This window comes from Sardina pilchardus, chromosome 16 (genome assembly GCF_963854185.1).
Source record: "Sardina pilchardus chromosome 16, fSarPil1.1, whole genome shotgun sequence".
Taxonomy (NCBI): domain Eukaryota; kingdom Metazoa; phylum Chordata; class Actinopteri; order Clupeiformes; family Clupeidae; genus Sardina; species Sardina pilchardus.
Genome location: NC_085009.1, coordinates 29121128 through 29146127, shown reverse-complemented (window position 1 = coordinate 29146127; position 25000 = coordinate 29121128). Strand labels below are relative to the sequence as shown.

Below are 25000 nucleotides of genomic sequence, written 5' to 3'. Positions count from 1 at the left end.
ACTCTCATACACACATTTTTCCCAAGAAATTGTCATACCATGCATAAGAATGCAAAGTGTGTATGTGTGTGTGTGTGTGTGTGTGTGAACGAGAGAGAGATATCATGTGCTTGGTGTCTGATTAGGTCATCATAGAATTGTCAGTAGTGGTGATGAGATTTTCCTTGCCCACAACCATTATTGCACACACACACACACACACACACACACACACACACACACACACACACACACACACACACACACACACACACACACACATCCTCCACAACCTACAAACGGTATGTTTGAAGAGATTAAGGTTTTTGCAGAATAAATAGATTTTAGACATCCAAGAGCAGGGTTTTTTTTTTTATTATTATTATTTCATGGTTATTTGCTATTGACCGAACCGCAAAAACAAATTAATGTCCTTGCATAGTTTAAAAGTTAAAAGACGTTATGAACAAGAAAGTTAACTTGTGGAAGGGAAGTTAATCAATGTGTATTGGATTTTTTTTGCCCGCTATCCCCCAACTCATTCACACACACACACACACACACACACACACACACACACACACACACACACACACACACACACACACACACACACACATATATCATTATTCATATTTCAGATGATGTGCACCCACACACACACACACACACACACACACACCATCATGTTCCATCAGACTAGCATGCGGCCTATGTTATTCCCCCTTGGCATTGATCCAGATAAAAGTGATTGGCGCTGCAGAGAGTATGTGTGTGTGTGTGTGTGTGTGTGAGAGAGAGCTCCTCAGTGACAGAGGCGAATCAATGTAGTCACCTCCAGCACCAGTCAGCAGCTGGCCTGTGGGACGTGATTAGAGGCTGGAAAGCCGATCCACTCAACGCAAGTTCTGAGAAAGTTCCGGAGGAAAAGGCCCGTGTTGCTCAGTTCCTAAGCAGAAAGGACGCCTTCAAACATTTCTCTGAATTGTATAGATTTAAAAGGACAGACACACACACTCACACACACACACACACACACACACACACACACACACACACACACACACACACACACACTTTTCATTTCTCTGAATTGTATAGATTTACAAGGACAGAATACGCTGATAAAAAAATATCATTATGTCAGTACACATTTTGTTTGTTCGTGTCAAGTCTGCAGGCTCAGCTGATGTCTTGAAAATCATATTCAAATGGCAGAGCTGGTTGTTTATTTCCGGAACTTTCTCCATACTCTGCAGGAGCTGACATCTCAACGAAGTGCAATGTCTTGCAACAGCACCTGCTAAAATGAGTGATCAGTTTATGTCGTAGCTGTCAGCAGTAGATTACAGTAGGTGTGTGACAGGTGACAGGTGGCCATGTCAGCTTACTCGCAACACTGATGACTGGCCCACTCAACAACAGCACTTAATGCACAACAGCAGCTGCAGACGCATTACCTGAAGCAGATTGTGTGTGCAGCAGCACAGTAAAGACACATTACCTGAAGCAGAGTGTGTGTGAAGCAGCACAATAGAGGAGACAGATTGTGTGTAAAGCGCATGACAACATTTCATGTGTGTGTGTGTGTGTGTGTGTGTGTGTGTGTGTGTGTGTGTGACAACGTTTCATGCAAATAATCATAAATGTGTCCCGGCCACACAGGTGTGTTAACCTAGCCTACTGTAGAAATCTTGACGCCCCTAGCGGCAGCAATTGACCCTTCCAGAAGTCCCGCCCTCCATAGTTACTGTTGCTACGCCTGTCAAACTTTCGCACCTTGCCCGTCTATTACAATGGAGGAGACACGGGATTTTTTAAACAAATGTAATTTACAAAGACATCGCACCACACTGAAAGCTCATATTTGGTCACTAGCGAGCTACATCTGTCCTCTGTCAACTACAGTTGCATTTTCAGCTCTGAACAAAACCGTTCATGAGTTATTTAAGCAAAAGTCGAAGGTACGCGTTGTTTTCGATGGTTCCTCCAGGCTAGTACGAATGAAACGGGCGGGGGACAAAACTAGCATAACGTTTTAAGCTATACATTTCCATAACGTCAATATTTGACAACATAACATGATTGGTACTTCAAATAGGTATTATTTTTGACAGAATTGCTGACGGGCTATACATACGTCTCGTTGAATGTCTGTTAAGAACTTTTTGCCGCCATCGTGAAACGTATCTCGCGGTTATGGAAATATCACGCAATATGCAAAATTTAAAGTCAGAAAAATACGTATTTCAAACTATATCATGTCTTTATAGTTCAACATGTTATTTCACCGTGATTTCACATGTTTGGGGGCACCACACATCCAAATAAATGCCCTTAATGGCCCACAGGCTATGCAGTCTCCATAGGTTAACATGGCAAAAACTCGAAAGCTTGCCAGGCCTTGCTTGCCTAGTTACGGGTTGCTAAGCCACGATTGGCCTGTGGCGGTTTTAGGGCGTGGCTCTGGAAGGGTCAATTGTAATTTGGCTGGCGGGGCAGTCTAGGCACGATCCATAGAGGTTAGGAGCTGAGAACTGGAAAATCAAGCGAGCCAGTCACAGCGTGTATAAAGTCGGCGGGTGGGCTTAACATAATGGTGACTGACATGCGACCAGAAGTTGATTCGTTTAGCGCTATCCTGCGGAGAGGGAATTTGAAAGACAACCGTTTATCCCACCCCTCTGATTGAGCCCTGACTACGGTGAGTTCCCAGACCCTAGATCTTGATGTGGCTCTGGCTCGTCAGGCTAGTGTTAACCCCCATTTATTGTGTTTCAAAAACAATAAAAACTGACCAACTCACGTGGTCACTTGCCCCAAGCTACTCTTAAGAGTAATGGAGCTAGTACCGGTTCTACAGAGCGTTGCCATAGCCTTTTTAGGATGCTTGAAAGAACCATCGAGGCTACAGTTTGCCTGATGTAATGGTTCAAAAGAATTTTGACTCTCCATGGAACCATTCAGAGATTTAATGAATCGTTTTAGTACCTTTTATTTTTTAGAGTGTGTGGCATGAATGAAAGCACAGAATGTGTGTGTGTGTGTGTGGTGTGGTGTGATGTGGTGGTCGTATGTGTGTGTGTGTGTGTGTGTGTGGTGGTGGTGTGTGGTGTTAGCATGTGTATGGTAGGTGGGAGTCTTGTGGGGTTAACTAGCCTTATTATCGCTGCTCATTAGCCATGCTAACCACTCGACATAGCGTCTGTGCGCGCGCTCTCATTCCACACAATTAATTGCAGTTTAATAAGGGCCAAGCAAGTGCTACAGTCTCCTCTAAAGAGGAGCAGCCGCTCCCGTCGTGGCCATAATTACACAAGTTGTGCAAGACTCGCTGTTGCTCTGAATGCAGTGAGTCTTGCCTCTTCGCTCGAGGCTCTCTGTTTGCACGCGTCTGGGACTGAATACAAAAAAAAAAAACGTTTCCCATCTGAAAGAGAGAGACGGCGTCCAGACACACACACACACACACACACACACACACACACACCACGGTGTTCCTCTTTTGTTCAAAAGCACTCGGCTGGGGTGCTGCGCCTGAAAGCATTTGTCTTCTTGACGATGAAAAGGTACATTTGAAACACTTGCACTTTTGTGGAATCTGAACTGAAAGAGAGAATGACTTAGAGTAGAATTGTGTACGTGTGTGTGTGTGTGTGTGTGTGTGTGTGTGTAAGAGAGAGAGAAAGTAAGTGCAGTTTGAGGAATCTGAACTGAAAGAGAGAAAGAATTAGAGGATGGAACTGTGTGTGTGTGTGTGTGTGTGTGTGTGTGTGTGTGTGTGTGAGAGAGAGAGAGAGAGAGGTTTAAGAAATGTGAAGAGAAAGAATTGGAGGATGATACTGTGAGAGAGAGAAAGACAGAGAGAGAGAGAGAGAGAGAGTGTACTTTTGAGGACTGAATGGGTGTGTGTGAATGGCCGTAGAGCACTGGTCCAGCTGAGGCGGTGGGCTAGGAGTGGCCTAGTGCTGATAAGAATCTGGACAACAGGAGGGAGATTGACTGAGTTGATATGGAGCCAAATCACATGTCAAGCTGATGCTTTTGGTGCGTTTTAAGGTTTTGTGTGTTCTTGGTTTGCTAAAAACTAAGGATCATACAGCAGATTGGGGCGGCAGTGGCTCAGGAGGTAGAGGAGTCGTTCAGTAACTGGAAGTTTGCTGGTTGGAGTTCAACTCCTCCTGACCCTGTCGAAGTGTCCTTGAGCAAGACACCCGACCCCAGTGCTCCCGATGAGCAGGTTGGCCATGCATGGCAGCCTCCGCCATCGGTGTGTGAATGGGTGAATGTGGGGCCTGATCATGTAAAGCACTTTGGGTGCTCGCAAAAGCCGATTAAATTGCTATAAAATGCAGTCCAGTCCATTGTAGATTGGATATATTATAAAGATATAATGTGTGCAGTGTCCACACATACTGTACCTCTGATACACACATCACAACTGACTCGATGGACAATACTTAATAATAACATTGAGATATGAAAACATCATTCAATATCAAAAGAGCAAGTGGTGGTGAGCATTGCTCTTCTCCTAGAATTAATGGTCTTGAGAGTAGCTCATAAGAATGGCTCTGAAACTGAAATCTTACATTGGATCAGACACATGCAAGGCTTGTATGTCAGTATCGCCATCATATCACTGTGTGAGTGTGTGTGTGTGTGTGTGGGTGTGTGTGGGTGGGTGTTAATCAAAAAAGAATGACAGTAGTTGTCAGAATTCTCTCTCTGTTCTTTGTACCCTCATAGCAAAAGCGCACAAACAAAGCGTTGCATTCTGAGCCGCAAAACAAAACCGCCCGTCCACGGCGCTCCGTGCCGCGCTACGCTACGCTACGCTAGCGTGTGCTAATTGTTGCCAGCTTCTGTGGCTGCTGCGGCGGCATCACTCTCATCAGATTGGGCTGCTCTGCCTAATTGCTTCTCTTCCCCGTCCCCGTTATCTGCCTCCACACTATTGTTTACCCAGCTGCAGGGAGAGGCTATGCTGTGCTGTGCTGCTCCGTGCTCAAACGCTATTGGGCTGAGAAGCGGATTGCACCTCATATCCGAGATGCCGCCCGAACTTTTTGGAATGCTAACTGAGCATAGCGTCAGGAAGAAGATAGGAAGAAAACTAATTTGCTAATGTGAAGGCAGACTTAATTGTCTTTATTTATGCTTTTTTTATGGGGGATTTTGTGTGTGTGTGTGTGTGTGTGTGTGTGTGTGTGTGTGTGTGTGTGTGTGAACATATCCATTTTCTTTGTTTTCGATGACAGAGGTCACATAAATCATTCATAAATGACGCTCCGCTTTTTCATAAACAATTATTTGCCGCTGACCAAACAAACAAAGAAACAAACAAGGTCTCTGTACTAACAGTGTGGCCAACAGATCGAGTTCAAATAATCACACAAGGTGATTACCAGCAGAAAAGAGCTTTGCTCTGCTTAGAAAGATAATATAAGCACACAGAGGAACAAACACACACACACAAACACACACACACACACACACACACACACACACACAGACAGACAGACACACACACACAGACACACAGGTTGTTAGAGATATACTGAGATGTGTGGAGGCGGTTAAAGTATTGTGTTCCATTTGAGCACAGAGGAATAAGAATGAGAACCTCCTCAGGCTCAGTACAGATAAAGCAAGTGAAATGAGAGACAACAGGTCTTCTGTTTTTCAAAATCTTTCCACTTCTGTGTGATCACACACATGCTCCTTACAAAGCAACTGACCAAGTGTTTGCATATGTTGGCATATTCAACTGACCAAGTATTTGTATATGTCGGTCTACACAACTGGCCAAGCATTTGTATTATGTCAGTCTACACAACTGGTCAAGCATTTGCATGTTTTTGCAACGGAAAAGAGTGCGGACCAAAGAGTTCATAACCACAGTGGTATAAACTATGTTTGACGTTTTGACAAATCGTTGTGTTGTACTTACATTGTTTCAACCATGTTAGTTGCTAATGTAGTTGCTAACAATGCTTTTCAGAAATGCACCCCAGAGTGGTAAATAAAGTTGACATTTTAAAGGAGGTTGCTAGGTTGTTGCTAGGGTAATTAATTTTGTTGCTAGGGAATTGGGATGGTTGCTAGGGCATTGCTAGGGTACTAGTGGTTGCTATGCAAAATAATTTGGTTGCTATGCTGGTTGCAAGTGTAATCATGTCGGTTGCTATGTTGGTTGCTACATTGACATTATAGAGGTGGTTCTTAGGTTGTTACTAGGGTAGTTAAGGTGGTTGCTAGGGCGTTGCTAGGGTAATAGGGATGGTGGCCAGGACATCAATCTAACGTGCTACACTGTCACGGCTACCAGTTATGAGGATATCGCATCTTGCGGACACTTTGCATTATTTATGTAGGAAGTGTTTTTATGTTTAAAACTGTAATGCCCTGCAGTGCCCATCAAACACTGACCTGTGCTCTGGTGTGGCGCCTCCTGCAGGTGGTCTATAAGAACAACGACTTCAAGCTGGAGCTGTCCCGCCTGGCCATCGACCGCGACCCCAAGATCAGTCTCCAGGGCGACCTGGTGTTCCGCTGCGAGGACGTGGCAGCGCTGGACCCGGTCACGTTCGAGACGCCCGAGTCGTACATCGCCCTGCCCAAGGTTTGGTCTTAAACCTCACTCTATATGGATATTGTACTGTATTTATACAGTATTTAATCTTTAACCTTATACTGATATTGCACTATTCCCACCCTCTTTCAATTGTATATTGTGTCTTGCTTGTGCCCGTTGGAGTGTCCACCACCATGGCTACCTTGACAGGGACAACAAGGCCACGCTCCCCCTCCTGACAATTGTATTACCCGACACCACCCATAGTGTCTATTTATTGTGTTTATTCGTATACAGCCCTGATTCTATTCTTATTTATTCTTATACATACTGTAGCCTTACAGCCCTTATTCTATTCTTACTGTTCTGTATTTTTATCTTTATTCTGTTTTTATGTTATTGTTGAGTGTTGTACTTGAGAGCAAATATTAACCGGAGTCAAATTTACAACACAAGCCTGGCCAACAAAGCTGATTCTGATTCTGATTCTAATTCTGATTCTGATTCTGATTCCGGTTCTGGTTCTGATTCCGGTTCTGGTTCCGGTTCTGGTTCCGGTTCTGGTTCTGAAGTGGGACACCAAGAAGACGGGCTCCATCTCCTTTGACTTCCGCACCACGGAGCCCAGCGGCCTGCTGCTCTTCAGCCACGGAAAGATCCAGAACCCCAAGGAGCAGCGCGTGGGCCGCGACCTCAAGGCCGACTACTTCGCCATGGAGCTGCTGGACGGCTACCTGTTCCTGCTGATGGACATGGGCTCGGGCAGCATCAAGCTCAAGGCCAGCAACAAGAAGGTCAACGACGGGGACTGGTGCCACGTGGACTTCCAGAGGGAGGGGCGCAAAGGTGCGGACACACACGAACACAGGGACACACACGCACACACACACACACACACACACACACACACACACACACACACACACACACACACACACACGCATGCATGCATGCACACACACACGCACCACACACACACACACACACACACACACACACACACGCATGCATGCATGCACACACACACACACCACACACACACACACACACACACACACACACACACACACACACACACACACACACAACACGCATGCATGCACACACACACACCCACACACACACACACACACACACACACATACTGTACATACGCGCATGCATACACACACACACACACACACACACACACACACACACACGCACACACACACACGTGTGTATCAGTACTGTGCTGAGTTGATCTGTCTTTGTGTGAGTGTGTGTGTGTGTGTGTGTATTCTGGTGAGTTTAATTGGTGTGTGTAATCCATGCAGTGAGAGTTGGCATGGCTCATAACTAATCACTGTGACAGAGTCCCATTGAGAACACCTGAGAACTCACACACACACACACACACACACACACACACACACACACACACACACACACACACACACACACACACACACACACACACACACTCACACACACACATTGAAAACCCCAGTGGTCGGCCGCCTTGCCCTGATGTTTACACAGACACAAACACACACACACATTGAGAACCCCTGTGATTGCCCACCTGGCCCTGCTGTACACACACACACATACACACACACACACACACACACACAGACAAACGTTGAGAACCCCTGTGATGGCCCGCCTGGTCCTGCTGTAATTGCATTTTAATAGACAATTAAAAACCTGTCGTAAATCACACACACACACACACACACACACACACACACCACAACCATGACTGCAATGCATCCACTCAAACATCAGACAGACACACACGCACACACTCTCTCTCTCTCTCTGTCTCTCACACACACACACACACACACACACACACACACACACACACACACACACACACACACACACACACACACACACTCACACACACACAGAGACAGACAGACAGACAGACAGATATACACACACACACACACACACACACACACACACACACACACACAGACAGACAGACAGATACACAGACACACGCAGACAAAGACACACACAGACAGGCAGACAGACAGCAGAGACAGACATACATACACACACACACACACACACACACACACACACACACACACACACACACACACACACATAAACATGCACGCCCACAGACACACACCACACAAACCCAGTGGAGGGTGAAGGACACACACACACACACACACACACATTAAATGCAAGTTCTATCATTGGTGTTAATTTTTGCTTAAATTAAAAACATATGCAACACACACACACACACACACACACACAATTTCCTACAGATTTTATCACTGATGTGTTCCGTGCATAAATTAGACATCAGAGGATAATTGATCAAGACTTGAAAAGACACACACACACACACACACACACACACACACTGATAATTAGTCTAATTTCTAGTCTAGTCTTGTCCATTCAGAGCATGGGCAGTGACTTCCTGGACCTACACACACACACACACACACACACACACACACACACACTGATAATTAGTCTCATTTTTAGTCTAGTCTTGTCCATTCAGTACATGGGCAGTGACTTCCTGGACCAACACACACACACACACACACACACACACACACACACACACACACACACACACACACACACACACACACACACACACACACACACACAGTGCCTAACCCACCGTCTACCCCACCTGTGTCCAGGCTCCATCTCCGTGAACAGCCGCACGATGCCCTTCAACTCCAACGAGGGCAGTGACTTCCTGGACCTGGACGGGGACATGTTCCTGGGCGGGCTGCCCGAGACGCGTCAGGACATGGTGCTGCCGCCGGAGGTGTGGACGGCGCTGCTCAACTACGGCTACGTGGGCTGCGTGCGCGACCTCTTCATCGACGGCAAGAGCCGGGACGTGCGGCGGCTGGCGGAGATCCAGAGCGTGCCGGGCGTGAGCAGCTTCTGCACGCGAGAGCTCCAGAAGCGGTGCAGCAGCGCCCCCTGTGCCAACGCCGGGCTCTGCAAGGAGGGCTGGAACCGCTACGTCTGCGACTGCACCGGCACCGGATACCTCGGGCCCAACTGCGACATCGGTGAGTTGGGGCAGGGAGACCATACTACTGTCACTTATGATCTAGACTAGAGTAATATACCGGATACCTCGGGCCCAACTGCGACATCGGTGAGTGGGGGCAGGGAGACCATACTACTGTCACTTATGAGCAACTGCGACATCGGTGAGTGGGGCAGAGAGACCACGCTCTTGTCACTTATGAGCTAGAGTAATATAGCGGATACCTCGGGCCCAACTGCGACATCGGTGAGTTGGGGCAGGGAGACCATACTGCTGTCACTTATGATCTAGAATAATACACCGGATACCTCGGGCCCAACTGCGACATCGGTGAGTCCGGCAGGGAGACCATACTACTGTCACTTATGATCTAGAGTAATATACCGGATATCTCGGGCCCAACTGCGACATCGGTGAGTTGGGGCAGGGAGACCATACTACTGTCACTTATGAGCTAGAGTAATATACCGGATACCTCGGGCCCAACTGCGACATCGGTGAGTTGGGGCAGGGAGACCATACTACTGTCACTTATGAGCTAGAGTAATATACCGGATACCTCGGGCCCAACTGCGACATCGGTGAGTGGGGCAGGGAGACCATACTACTGTCACTTATGAGCTAGAGTAATATAACGGATACCTCGGGCCCAACTGCGACATCGGTGAGTGGGGCAGGGAGACCATACTACTGTCACTTATGAGCTAGAGTAATATACCGGATACCTCGGGCCCAACTGCGACATCGGTGAGTCCGGCAGGGAGACCATACTACTGTCATTTATGAGCTAGAATAATATACCGGATACCTCGGGCCCAACTACGACATCGGTGAGTCCGGCAGGGAGACCATACTACTGTCACTTATGATCTAGAGTAATATACCGGATACCTCGGGCCCAACTGCGACATCGGTGAGTGGGGCAGGGAGACCATACTACTGTCACTTATGAGCTAGAATAATATAGCGGATACCTCGGGCCCAACTGCGACATCGGTGAGTCCGGCAGGGAGACCAGGCTCTTGGGATCAAACCATACTACTGTCACTTATGAGCTAGAATAATAATGAATTATTGTTACATAATATGTGTTGAAAATATTGTTTACAACACATTCGTTTTCAGCGAGGCCACACTCTACGGTCAAACGTTACTACTATCATTTATGATCTAGAATTATTTATTACACTTTACAATGAATGTGTTGAAAACAATATATGTGTCCAGATAGGACGAATGATTCAACTCATTTGTTTTAACAGTGTATAAGAATAGAATGCAATTTTTATAGCAGTTATATGGTAGTGTATAATACATCTATAATGCTTCGTAATGCTAGCATAATAGCATTAGCCTTTATATTATTCCTATAAGATTACTATAATAATTTGTCCCAAAATACTGCAAGATACATATGGTTTTTCTTTGGGCTGCTGTCAAACTTCATAGCACAGTGGTTCATAATGCTAAAAGTTGTGTTAATATTAACATAATTTTGTAATTTTAAGATTTAATGTAATTTAATGGCTTGTCGATGTGGGATGTGAACAAGTTTAATTTAATGGAACAGAATGTTTCTTTAGCGCCGCTGAGAAAGTAGCAGTACAAAAACCATGACCTTGAGAGAGAGGTCCAAACTTTCAGTGTGAGAACAAAGATGATATGAGATATTTCTCAGCAGCATACAGCAGAAAAAGTCTATTCTTGAACAGAGAACATACAGTACTGTAGTTAAGGTTATTGAAAGCCCTTGAAAAAACAATCAGTTCTTTTAGCCAGAGATGCGTGTGCGGGGAGACACAATTATACTAAATAACGACTGCTCTTTTTCACAATAGCTTTCATCTTAGACCTAAACCAGAGAGCAAAGCAGTCAAAGTCCCTCTGTTGCTGATGTGAGTTCAAAAGAGACGGTCAGATTTGGCTCAGATGAGATGCTTGCGCTATGACACAAGGTCAAACCACAAAATGGCGCTCTTTTTCATACAACTGTTGAGCTAAACCAGAAGACAAATTAATCAAAGTAGTTCTGGTGCTGACGTGAGTTAACGGGGAAATCTGGTGTCTGGTGGATTTTAGATATGTTCAAGTATGGTCATAAGCTAGAGTCATGGACAAGGCGTGACCGTATCATCCAGACCCGAAACATTCTGAACTTAGCGCTAATGTAGCTATTAGCAACCGGGCATGTCTCATACTGCACACAAATTGCTTCTTTTAACCCCTCTAGAAGGCTAACAAGAGCTCCACACTTCGTCAACAATGCAATTATGTTTTTTTACATTTACAACGAGGCATTGGCAACATAGTATGTGTGCTGGAAGATTATGTAGAAGACAGTTTATACTGTACAGACACTACCTGGAGCAACTTTTCCGTTTGTTTTCCTGGCGTCGCCAGTTTGAATTTCAGACTCGGTAAGTCTATCGACGGACATGAATCTGGTGTTGTTGACGGACGGAGGACTGTGTGGACTCCAGTGCACTCTGCCATTTGAGCAAACTTCTTTACCCAAGCGCAACACACACCCCTTTCAGAATGCATATGCACAGTCTTCCTCCCGTCAACAACACACGATTTGCATTCATGGATAGGACTTATTGAGTCCTTGACTTAAGGCCATAGTATAGCTGATGGTCATACTTATCATCTAAAACCCATTTAGCACTGATTTCCCCTTTAAGAGACAGTGTTAACTCTGATGTCCCCTTTAAGATACAGTGTTAACTCTGGTTCAGACGAGATGCTTATGCGATGAATCACAGTGATACCAAAACAAATCAACTTTCATTGTAAAAACTTGAGAATCGATCAAAGGGAAGCCAGGGTGTCAGCTCAGTGGCACGGATCTGCGTCTGGACGAGACGAGACAAGACGAGACGATGATGCCCTCGGACCTTCCTTCCACCTACGTGATGCACCGTTCCCCCACGCTCGCCTCCAGTCAAAAGCCGATCTGCGGCACACACACACACACACACACACACACACACACACACACACACACACGCACACACACGCACACACACACACACACACACACACACACACACACACACACACACATACACACACACACACACACATACACACACACACACATACACACACACACACACACATCAAGTCCATCCAGGTGGCAGAGACGCTGTTGTGTAATGCATTAATGCCATGGATGTGTGTGTGTGTGTGTGTGTGTGTGTCTGTCTGTCTGTCTGTGTGTGATGCCTGGCAAAGCTCCGTTTTGTTCACCTGACGAGGATGTCAGCCCCCTGATTCCTCTTTGATATCCAGCTGCTCCGTGTTTGCTTTCATCCGTGCGCGCTCACAAACACGTCTGACTTGCCGCTCCGCACCGCACCGCACCGCGTCGCTCGGCGGATTTGACATTCCGGGGAACAAATGATTTGTCTGATGAGGCTTCTGTTGGGCTGCGCGCGTAGGTGAACGCGGCTGTCAGCTGGCAGACGAACGAGACGCCTGTTGTCTGGTTCCTCTCTGAGGCCGAGCCGGTTACAAGCGTCCTTGGGAGCGTAAAGGAGCGGTTTACAAGGCGTCCAAGCAGAGAAATAGCCATCTGGCCCAGTGATTGTCCATAAAAAAAACAATGATAAGCTGAAAGTATTGTCTCTTCAGGTCCTGTTGACGTCTTGCTTTGTGCTCAGAGAGGAGATCGATTTATTTTCCCAAAGCGCTCTGCTGCCCTCTAGAGTTCAGAGGGGGTACTGCACTATCTCTTAAAAATGCATCAAACAGCCACATCTATTCCTGAAGGCCTGGCTGTCTTGTATTTTCTTCTGACATGCCTGCCAGCCTCCAGCCAGAGATGTGCACCATTAGCCCGCCGAAGATTAGCTCAATCTAATTACAAATGCCTCGCAAACCTGGAAGCCACCTGACAAGACGCCTTTGAGGAAGATGGCAGAAGATCTATATTGCAGATCACCTCTGGTGCTCTGACAGCTGGGGAATGAATCCTTTGCATTTATGCACAGCGCTGATGCCTGAGACAGAAACAGAAAACATACCAGCGAAAAAAAGGCACTGCGGTAAAACATGACGTAGCTGATCGTTAATATTTAAATTTACCAATGCTTTGTTTATCTCTACTGGGGGCAACAATACAAATGTGTATCTATATCTCTGTGCACTCTTAAAATAGGGTTCTTGTGCTATATAGAACCATACAGGCTTTAAAGAACCTTTGGTAAAGTCCCTTTGATGGACCCTTCATTAAATGGTTTAAAGAACCATTTAGGGGGCCATATACAAAACCACAAATGATTCTATATAGTACCTTTTTTGTAAGAGTGTACTGCGTATTGAGTATTGAGTGTACTGAGTGTTAGTGTATTGAGTGTAGTAGTCAAAATGATATGGCTGGCTATAACTCCAGACCTGTACCAGCCCCGCCTCTGACAGCCACGTCTCACTCCTGACTGGTCACGTATGGATGCTGTGGGCGTCGCCCAGTGCACATGATTGGTTGAGGTTTGTGAACCAGGGCATCCAGACAGTCACATGACACTTTTTAGGTCATTACAGCTCCGACGTGAAAACACTCAGACCATTGATTTGCACCTGCCCTGCTGTGTACCATGGCACCTTGAGTCGTGGATCTGTCTGAGGTTTCTTCCTATATGTATCTCCAATTCTAGGGAGTTTTTCCTTGCCCCTGTGTGACGGGACGAGTCGCCACCGTCACGGCAGCGAAGCCAAAGATCCTTAATTATTGACAAGATAGAGCAACGTAATGCATCTCTATGGAGGCAAAATTCGAACAGTTCCGGTCTGCTTAAAGGGGCGTGTTGCAAAGACGTCATAGTGGGATATCGATCTCTGTCAGATCGGCAACCCACACAAGCAGTGCATTTCGAATGTTAGCAGGTCTGCTTAAAGGGGGATTTAGCCCCCCTCCCCCTTGTGAAGACAGAACGCGGAAATGATGGAACGTTTGCGCCTCTCGCTCCGCTTTAACCCTCTCTGGCGAAGCGCTGCCTACTATCAGACATTTAAAATGTGCTTTCTTTTGCACATGTATGTCGAATTTGTGTGATTCTGTGTTTTAATGATTTATGGATTTGTTGAATATAGGCATATGCCAAAGTTTAGAAGAATGATCTTCAGATGTCTAGATGTGTAGACTCTTTATTGGCTGTATTAGCTGGTGTCAAAGGGTATTCTGAAACACCCCTGTGTTAAGAATTGGTATGATCCAATTAGGAGTGCAATCAGGCCCTATTTAAGCCCATGCCTGTTGAATTGAGAGTTGAATGTGAACAGACGTAAGTCTTAGAAAGCTCTGCTCTGTTTTGTGACTAGTTGCGTAGTCTTTTGTGATCTAACTTATTGTTTTGACTAGTCTTATGTCTCCGTTTTCTTTGACTATCAAGTCATTTGTTTTCCCATTTTTATCTTCCTTGTTTCGTTAACATTCTAAATGGATTCTGCTGCCTTCTGGCCTTATTTGGGGAACCAATAAATCCCATCTTAAACCTTATTTTGAGTGCTATTCCATCTTCCTCACAACTGCCCGACACATCTACCTTTTACACCCTGTTACTCATGGGCTCTCTTTGAATGTTTAACACTCTGTAAAGCGCCATGAGACATGTGTAATGTTTTGGCACTCTATGAGTAAATTAAATTGAAATTGAATTGAAATAGGACCCAGGGAACATAGGACTCAGGGAATATGGATACGCTCCCGCTTAGTGGAGCTCTGTGCATGTGGCTTTGTTTGCCTGTGCTGACGTCTGCGCTCTGCACGGATGGACCCAGAGCCCTGCAGCTGCCCGGTCTGGTCTGTTCTGTCTGATCCAGACGGGTGATCCAAACAGAACCAGTGCCAGCACAGCAGGGGGGAGACTGGGCCAGAACCACAGACCAAGTGGCGCTGGCACTGGCACTGGCACAGCACTTAACATGCAGATCAGAGGCCTCGTCCAGATATAGGAGTTAGAGGAGATCTCGTCCAGCTAGAACACTTAGAGGAGATCTCCTCCAGATAGAACACTTAGAGGAGACCTCCTCCAGATAGAACACTTAGAGGAGACCTCCTCCATATAGAGGAGTTAGAGGAGACCTCCACCAGATAGAGGAGTTATAGGAGTTAGAGGAGATCTCCTCCAGATATAACACTTAGAGGAGATCTCCTCCAGCTAGAGGAGTTATAGGAGTTAGAGGAGACCTTGTCCAGATATAGGAGTTAGAGGAGATCTCCTCCAGCTAGAGGAGTTAGAGGAGATCTCGTCGAGTAAGAGGAGATCTCGTCCAGTTAGAGGAGTTAGAGGAGATCTCGTGCAGTTAGAGGAGTTAGTCCATTTTGAGGAGGCCTCGTCCAGTTAGTCCAGTTAGAGGAGTTAGATTTAGAGTTGCTGCTGTGTGTTTGGAGGTGCTGCACAGAATCAGGACTGTTGGTGGTCTTGGTATAGCATCACTGATCCCTTAGAGATGAAGTGTGTGTGTGTGTGTGTGTGTGTGTGTGTGTGTGTGTTTGATAGCTGAATAGTTTTAGAATGGTGTTTTCATGTTTCTAACTCTCTTTCTCCCTATTTCTCTGTCTGGTGCTGTGATGTATGGATGATGGCTGGTTATTGTGTGTGTGTGTGTGTGTGTGTGTGTGTGTGTCTGTGGGTGGGTTTTCATGTCCTTGTGTTTGAATGCGTGTGTGTTTCCAACACCCATATACACTACTGCCTGTCCTTGCCCCTGGGTTGTGTGTATGTGTGTGTGTGTGTGTGTGTCTCCTCTCTCATGGTCTTCCTTTTGCGCACATGGTGTATTGTCCCTCCCCTGCTTGTGCTTGTGCTTGTGCTGTGTGTGTGTGTCTCCTCTCTCATGGTCTTCCTTTTGCGCACATGGTGTATTGTGTGTGTGTGTGTGTGTGTCTCCTCTCTCATGGTCTTCCTTTTGCGCACATGGTGTATTGTGTGTGTGTGTATGTGTGTCCCTCCCCTGCTTGTGCTTGTGCTTGTGCTTGTGCTTGTGCTTGTGCTTGTGAATGTCACGGGCTGTTCTTCCTCTCCTCTCTGTGTTGCTTTGGTATTTGTGTGCGTGTGTGTATATGTGTGTATTTGTGCGTGTGTGTGTGTGTGTGTACATTTGTGTGTATGGTGTATGTGTGTATATACATGTGTGTATTTGCGCGTGTGTGTGTGTGTGTGTGTGTGTGTACATATGTGTGTATTCGTATGTGTGTGTGTGTGTCTGCATGTGCGTGTGTGTGTGTGTGTGTGTGTGTGTGTGCGTATTTGTGTGTGTGTGTGTGTGTGTGTGTGTGTGTGTGTGTGTGTGTGTGTGTGTGTGTGCCCCCCCCCCAACAGAGGCGACGGTGCTGAGCTACGACGGCAGCATGTACCTGAAGATCATCATGCCGCGCACCATGCACACGGAGGCGGAGGACGTGGCCCTGCGCTTCATGTCCCAGCGCGCCTACGGCCTGCTCATGGCCACCACCTCCAAGGAGTCCGCCGACACGCTGCGCCTCGAGCTGGACGGGGGCCGCGTCAAGCTCACCGTCAACCTAGGTAACGCGCCGCAGCCCCCGACTCACCTGTACAGCCCAGGTGTCGCGTTTTTTTCTCTACTACTAACCCCAGGTTCCATCTCCATCCACGACATCCACCTGACCCTTGACCCCCCACCCGACCCCTTGACCCCCTACCTGACCCCCACCTCCCCATCCAGAGGTCAGGCTCTGGGCCCCCAGTGGACCTCTGACTCATGCCTCCCCCAGACCTGCTGGTGCTGTCAGAGAGAGAGAGAGAAAACAAAATGGCCGCCCACTGCCTAGCTGGGTGCTAATGCTAACAGGCTAACAGACAGCTGTATAGGAGTAGGCTATCAGTCCACGATCAGAGCTAACAGGCTAACAGACAGCTATGTATGTAGACGTACAGTCCATGGTCAGAGCTAACAGGCTAAAAGACAGCTATGTATGTAGACGTACAGTCCATGGTCAGAGCTAACAGACTAACAGACAGCTGTATAGAAATAGGCTACAGTCCACGATCAGAGCTAACATGCTAACAGACAGCTATGTAGACGTACAGTCCACGATCATAGCTAACAGGCAGCTATAGAATGAATGATAAGAGCAAGCAGGCTAACAGTCGGCTGTATAGAAGTACAGTCCACAATCAGAGCTAACAGACAGCTACAGTATACTTCACAATCAGTGCTAACAGGCTAATACACAGCTGTTAAGATATACAGTGCACAAAGTGTTTTGGGTTGGCCTTTACCTCAGAGCCTGTGCTAATCATGCTAACTCCAACGCTAGTTCTTGGAGGTATAATACTTTCAGTCAGACAAGACTGACTGACTTCAAAACAACTAGACACTAATACAGTAGTTCAAGCTTAATGTGGTGAAAACATTTGTCAAATAAGTCAATGATGGTTGTTTTTATACTCCGTTATCATCCGTGTACCTTTACAGTCCAGTCCTGTTCCCAGCTGTATGTGTTAGCGTGAGCACCTGGTCAGGTACAGTACTGACCTCTCTGAACTTCAGGATCCCAAAGGTCACCAGCAGGAGAGGGCTGTGGCAGGTCAGAGGTCAACTCTGGAGGCATATGACTGTGGGTACATATGGGGATGTCACTGGACACTATCCTCTCCCTACCCCTCCATCTCCATCCATTACATTACATCTATCTATCTATCTATCTATCTATCTATATTTCTCTCTTTCTCTCACTCTCATTCTTTCTTTCTTTTTCTCGCTATCTTACCATCTATCTATTTTCTTTCTATCTATCTATCTATCTATTTATCTACCTATCTATCTATCTCTCTTTCTTTCTCTCACTTTCATTCTTTCTATCTTTTCCTATCTATCTATCTATCTATTTATTCTCTCGCTCTCTCCCTCTCTCATCCCTCACCGGGCCCCGAGGCCGATGGAACTTTTCATCCCTTCAATGGCCTGTATGTCTGCGGCCCTTCAGGAGCAAACAGCCAGAGAGACCGGCTCACTGCCCCTGCCACGCAATCATTGACCACCAGGGGGCACTGACAACACACGCATACACACAGGGACACAAACAAGCATTGACTATAGAGAGATACATACCATAAAAACTCAATGAAGCCCAGGCTTGTATTTGCTCAGTCAACAAACTCACCCTGCTTATTTTTCGGAGAGATGCCGTTATGCGCCAGGCCTTCAATTCCTTTCCCACAAAATGTATCCTCGGTTAAGATGGAAAATACTATCAAATTGATGATTTGAAACAGTATGAATAGTTTTACTTGTACAAAAGTTAGGCTGTCCAATAACATATAGATTATGAATCATTCATTTGATCTAGCTCCAAGAGACAGTGTTTTCAAAGCAATCTTCAAGCAGAGAGAGAGAGAGATAGAGAAAGAGTGAGAGAGAGAGACCTGTATCAAAATGCCAGTGGTCTGAGAGGATGAGATTGAGGAATGGACACACATTTGGACCACTGAGCTAGGAGCTAGATAAAGAGGTTCGGTGTCAGTGATTCAGACTTCAATGCCGCTCTCTAACATCCTCATACCCACACGGACAGTGTGTCCTTGTGTGTGTGTGTGTGTGTGTGTTCTCAGTAACTGTAACTCTTCAGTGCTGAGTTGTTGATGGTAGAGCATCTTTGATCTGTTGATCATTACTCAGGTCGATGGTAACAGTGATCAACCACTTAGCCAGATGGGGATATAGCCATTGATGAGTTAACAAACAGTGGCTCTAATCTTTAGCACTAATCTCATTTAGAGATGCAGACCCCTCACACACACACACACACACACACACACACACCAGCTACCACCTACCAGGAATGGCCTCAGAAGAGATCAATCAAGCAGTGACTGAGAAATCAATCATCTGTCATCCTGTCAGCTTTAACCAGCAACCCATTCTCCCCTCTGCGGTAATTAATTAGCGCGTCCTCCGAGACTGTTTACAAATACCTACACGCGCGCTTCACACCTTCATGCCGTCCAATTAGCGCGTGCTAACTAGCGCGGTAATCCAGTGGCCACTGAGATGCACAGCTCAGCTGCTAATCCTGACACAACAGAGCAGAGGGACGGATTTAGCGTAGCGCAGCGTAGCGTAGCCGCGCCTCGACGCAGAGGCTCTCGATGAGGCTGGCGACTTTAACATGTTTTTATTTTTTCAATTTTTTCTTCTATCGGCATCGGCTGTGAAGCCTCCAGAGGTTCACACCAGTAAACACACACACATACACACACAAAGTGACACCACAGGGAAATGTGTTGTGTTGTAAACAAACAAAAAAGGCTTGTCACAGTCTGTCCCACTCCACTCCCCAACACACTGAGCCTGGTCCAGTACCAAAGAGCCCACCCTGCCCCCGATACACACTTAGTCCGGCCCCTGGAGCCCAGCGCACAGTGAGCCTGGTCCCTGGCTGTTTGTGTCCACTACTCTGAGGCGGTTGACAGCTCGAGATCATGCCCCAGCCACGGCTGTGCGCACAGGCAGCCTGCCTCCACTAGGGGGAGATAGAGGACAGGAGATGCCAGAGCAGTGCAGAGCAGAGCAGAGCAGCGACGCTGCGTCCACCATTTTAGAGATGACAGCGCTGCAGCAGCCAAGAGACGTCACACACTCGCCCAGCTTCAGCTTCCTCTCCAGGAGTCAGTCATCTTTTGTGTCACACGAGATTTGGATTAAACTCAGTTTATGGCTGCTGTCAGCTACAATGGATGTCAAATAAAATGGTCAACAGAATATATATATATATATATACAGTTTGTGTTAATATGTCTCAGGTGTGTTATTATGTAGCTTACATTGTGTCATTCTCAGGTGTGTTTATGATGAGGAAGATGAGGGTGTGTGTGTAGCGACAGGCTGCCTAGTGTGGTTGGGGTGTGCAGGTCACCCTTCTCTCGACACGTCCTTTTTGCTCTGACCCCCTAAGATCACACACTGGCAAACCACCACCACCACCGCGCCCTAATCAGAGACCACCACAGCTGAAACAAACCCATGTGCAATATAGGCTGTGCAAAAGTGTCTACAGCTGTAATATGTGTGTTTCCATCTCTATCTTCACACACACACACACACGCACACACACACACACACACACACACACACCTAAACCCGCTGGTGTGAAGTCTATGAGAAACACACACACACACCCCCACTGGTGAGAAACACACACACACACACACAGACACTCACACAGACAAACCCACCGGTGTGAAGTCTGTGACAAACACACACACACACACAAACCCACCGGTGCGAAGTGAGAAACACACACACACACACACAGAGAAACACGTACACACACACACCCACATGTTCACACAGCAGCAGTACCCATGACGGTATGCTGTCCCAGTCTCAGCTGAAGTGCTGCCCTTAGCAGCCCTGTCTTTCTCTCTCCACCAATCACATGTCAGGGAGAGAGAGAGAGAGAGAGAGAGAGAGAGAGAGAGAGAGAGGATAAATACCGAGAGAGAAACGAGTGGATTGCCAGTGAGTGTTTTAGGGGGTCTGGGGGGGTGGGGGGGGGGGGGGGTTATCTGGATGAGATTATTGCCATGGTGATGCCATGGCGACCAACATGACCCAGCTGACTCCGGTGTGGAGGTGGTCCGTGTCTGGTTGGGATGTGGCGGATCGGTGCCGTATCTCAGCCAGATGTGGGCCGCGACGGCGCCGGACTCGGCTGCTGAGGAGGTGAGGAGGAGGAGGAGGAGGAGGAGGAGGAGGAAGAGAAGGGTGTGTCTGGCTCGCAGTGTGTCCCCGGATGGTGGCCCTTTTAAAGCAGGAAGCTTGGTTGTCTGCAGCATGTACCTTGAAGGATGTAAAATGTTATCTCTCTCTCTCTCTTTCTCTCTCTCTCTCTCTCCTCTCTTCTCTCCTCCTCCTTTGATTTGATCTCACCATCTCACTCTCTCTCCCGCCAGATTGTATCAGGATAGACTGTAATCTAAGTAAGTGCTTCTAAACGTTTTACACCTGTTCCCCTTCCAGCACTCTCTCTCTCTTTCTCTCTCTCTCTCTCTCTCTCTCTCTTTCTCTCTCTCTCTCTCTCTTTCTGTCACTCTTTGGTATTTTCCAATTAGGTCATCACTTGTCACATGTGGTTTTGTTTCCTTGTTCAGCACCTATGTATTTCTGTTATTTCCTTATAAAATAAAATAAAGTGATGCTTTATTTTATGGCACATTTATTTTCCTCATTATTTTCGTTTCATTCCACACCTTGGTTTTGCACTTCATACTACTGTATGTGTTTGATTGGTTTGTACTCTTAAGTTGTTCCTTACCCTTATTTGTATTCATGTTTCTGTTAATTATGTTTCATTGTGTTTTCCTTGTGGTTTTATTTCTTATTTTTGCAATTCTTCAATGTGTGTGTGTGTGTGCATTTGTGTTTAGGCATTTATTTATTTATTTTTACCTTATTTGTGTGTGTGTGTTTATTTATAAAAATCTGTCACTTTTCTCTGAAATCTTCTCTTTCTGTCTGTCACACACCTGAACATCGTCATACACACACACACACACCACACACACACACTTACACATTAATATACAAACCTCTCCACTGGCGCGTGCAGTCACATCAAATCACAAATCTGACACATCACGCAGTGTGACTAAGACAATAATTGGAAAGGTTGCTGTGTGTGTGTGTGTGTGTGTGTGTGTGTGTGTGTGTGTGTGTGTGTGTGTGTGTGTGTGTGTGTGTGTGTGTGTGTGTGTGTGTGTGTGTGTGTGTGTGTGTGTGTGTGTGTGTTTACTGTAGCAGCCAGTGAGTTGTGTGAAAGCATTAATGTGATTCATGACATGCTGTGAGGGTGACAGCTCACTACCGGGGTGGTGCACACACACACACACACACACATGCACACATGCACACGAGTGCTCCAGAAAGGTAAGTCAGAATGCATGAAAACAGAGGAGAAACCTGCTGGGACTGTTTGTGTTTGTGTGTGTCATGTGGGTGTGTGTGTCTGTGTGAGAGAGATGGAGAGAGAAAGGTTGTGTATGTGGTGGAATGATGTGTGTGTGAGAGAAAGACAGAGAGCGAGCAAGATTCGGTGTGATTGTGTGTGTGTGCTTGTGTACCATTTGTTATGTGGTGTGGATGGGTGTGTTTCTATGCATGTTTTTCCCCCTTCTTGTGCTGAAATACAGATCATCCAGACGGTAAGCAGCCTGCATATACCTTTGCTTTATGTGATGCACTGTACACATGTGGCCACCAGGGGTCACTCAGGATCACAGGATGTGAATTCTGCATTGGCATCCTGCACAGGAATCTTGTTTGTAATACTGAGCACACAGTATGTATAAAAATGGAAATTGTAAACCACATCTCTTTAGATATGCTGATGAGGAAATGCTCCTCTCTGTCATTCTTGATATGGGAGCCGACAGAATTATTTTCAGAGTTGTTTCTATTAAACATTTAGCGGTCCAGTTTAAATATTCAATGGCATCAACTATCATTTTCATTCTCATGCCGTAACATTTGTGTACATGACTGAGAGTGTAAACCCTTGTTAGCTAGCATAATAATCAGTAAATACTCTAGCATGCCATAGACACACACACACACACACACACACACACACATTTCTGCCTTCATAGTAGCCACTAAATATGCTATCAGGCCATAGCATGTGTTAGCATTCCTGCATTCAAAATAATCAGTGAAGACTCTATCATGCCATAGCGTGATGTGTTAGCATTCTTGCCTTCATTACTTCTGCTTTATTTAGCGCTTTCTGGGTGCCACACACGCGTTAGCATCCATTACATCCCATTTGTAGTGCGTCTCCGTGGCGATTAGGGCCCGTGTGGCTGAACTGAGCACGAGCAGGAGCAGGAGGGCAGCAGATGATGTGTGTGTGTGGTGTTAGAGTGTGTGCGCGTGTGTGTGGTGTGTGTGTGTGTGTGTTTGTGTGGGGTAGGGTGGCATCTCTCGACCCGATGCCACCTCACATGCCAGGGCGCACTAGGAGGCGTGAGGCGGCATATGGTGAGCACAGGGCACCGCACGGACCTGCTGCTGGTGTCACGCCCTCGCCAGTCTGAACGAGGCGGGGGAGGGGGGGGGGGGGGGGGGGACGAGAGAGGGAGGGGGGACGAGTGAACAGTGAAAGATGGAGAGTGTCAGAGAGAGAGAGAAAGAAGGATATGGCACCTTGCAGACCTTCTGGCCATATCCTGCCCTTACCACAGAGAGAGAGGGAGAGGGAGGGAGGGAGGGATGACAAGAAGGATAGAGAGCATAGTGAAGGAGAGCAGGGCGAGGATGGAGAGAGGGCAGAGAGCAGGAGCATCACAACTTAGTTTGCGTAGTGGTCATTATTCTCAACATGTGAAGCTCTCATGGTTTTCAAATCTTTTCAGTGCAAAACTAGTCTGAACAGAGACAAATAGGCCTAGCATGTTAAGTGGTGAGGGGGAGGGGGTAGAGTTGTTAAAGCTCTATCAGGCCATAGCTTGTGTTAGCATTCCTGCCTTCATCCTATAGGCAGTAAATACTTATCATTCCTATTCCCGTGCCATATATTTATACATGACGGAGCGTGTAAATCCTCTTTTAATCACTAAATACTCTATAATGCCGTAGCTTGGATTAGCATTCCTGCCTTCACCTGTGCTCTATTTAGTGCTTTCTGTGCACCATTGCATCCCAATTGAGAGAGAGAGCAAGAGAGGGAGAGGGTGAGTAGAGAAGGTGAGTGTTTTTTGTGAAGTAGAGAGGAAGTTGGTGTTGAATAGAGAGAGTAGAGGAGGAAGTTGGCGTAGAATAGAGGAGGAAATTGGCGTAGAATAGAGAGAGTAGAGAGGAAGTTGGCGTAGAATAGAGGAGGAAGTTGGCGTAGAATAGAGAGAGTAGAGAGGAAGTTGGCGTAGAATAGAGATAATAGAGGAAGTTGGCGTAGAATAGAGATAATAGAGGAAGTTGGTGTTGAATAGAGAGAGTAGAGGAGGAAGTTGGTGTAGAATAGAGAGAGTAGAGAGGAAGTTGGTGTAGAATAGAGAGAGTAGAGAGGAAGTTGGTGTTGAATAGAGAGAGTAGAGAGGAAGTTGGCGTAGAATAGAGATAGTAGAGAGGAAGTTGGCGTAGAATAGAGGAGGAAGTTGGCGTAGAATAGAGGGCTCAGGGTGACTAATTGTGTCACCTCTCTGGAGTGTGACAGGTCTGCCCTTCTGACCACAGGGGTTGCTGGCACCTGCTGCTACTGCCTACTCAGGGATCACTTAGTCATGTCTGACACACTGGCTCCTGCAGTTCCCCTACACACACACACACACACACACACACACACACACACACACACACACGCTGCACACACTAGGTCACACTGCTCTGCCTCTTCACGCCAGAAGGGCCTAGCCACACAACAATGACATGGGCGTGTCATTTTACTCAAG

The 25000-nt window shown here is 46.6% G+C and overlaps 1 protein-coding gene across 1 annotated transcript in view; it reads left to right on the top strand.

Annotated features, from left to right (window-relative positions):
• LOC134059644 (neurexin-1-like) overlaps nt 1-25000 on the top strand; it is a 740371-nt gene that overhangs the window by 355254 nt on the left and 360117 nt on the right. Inside the window, exons 6-10 of the mRNA XM_062516087.1 lie at nt 6440-6604; nt 7129-7402; nt 9226-9609; nt 16916-17119; nt 21512-21538. Of these exons, the coding sequence (XP_062372071.1) occupies nt 6440-6604; nt 7129-7402; nt 9226-9609; nt 16916-17119; nt 21512-21538 (1054 nt within the window). The remainder of the gene's footprint in view (nt 1-6439; nt 6605-7128; nt 7403-9225; nt 9610-16915; nt 17120-21511; nt 21539-25000) is intronic.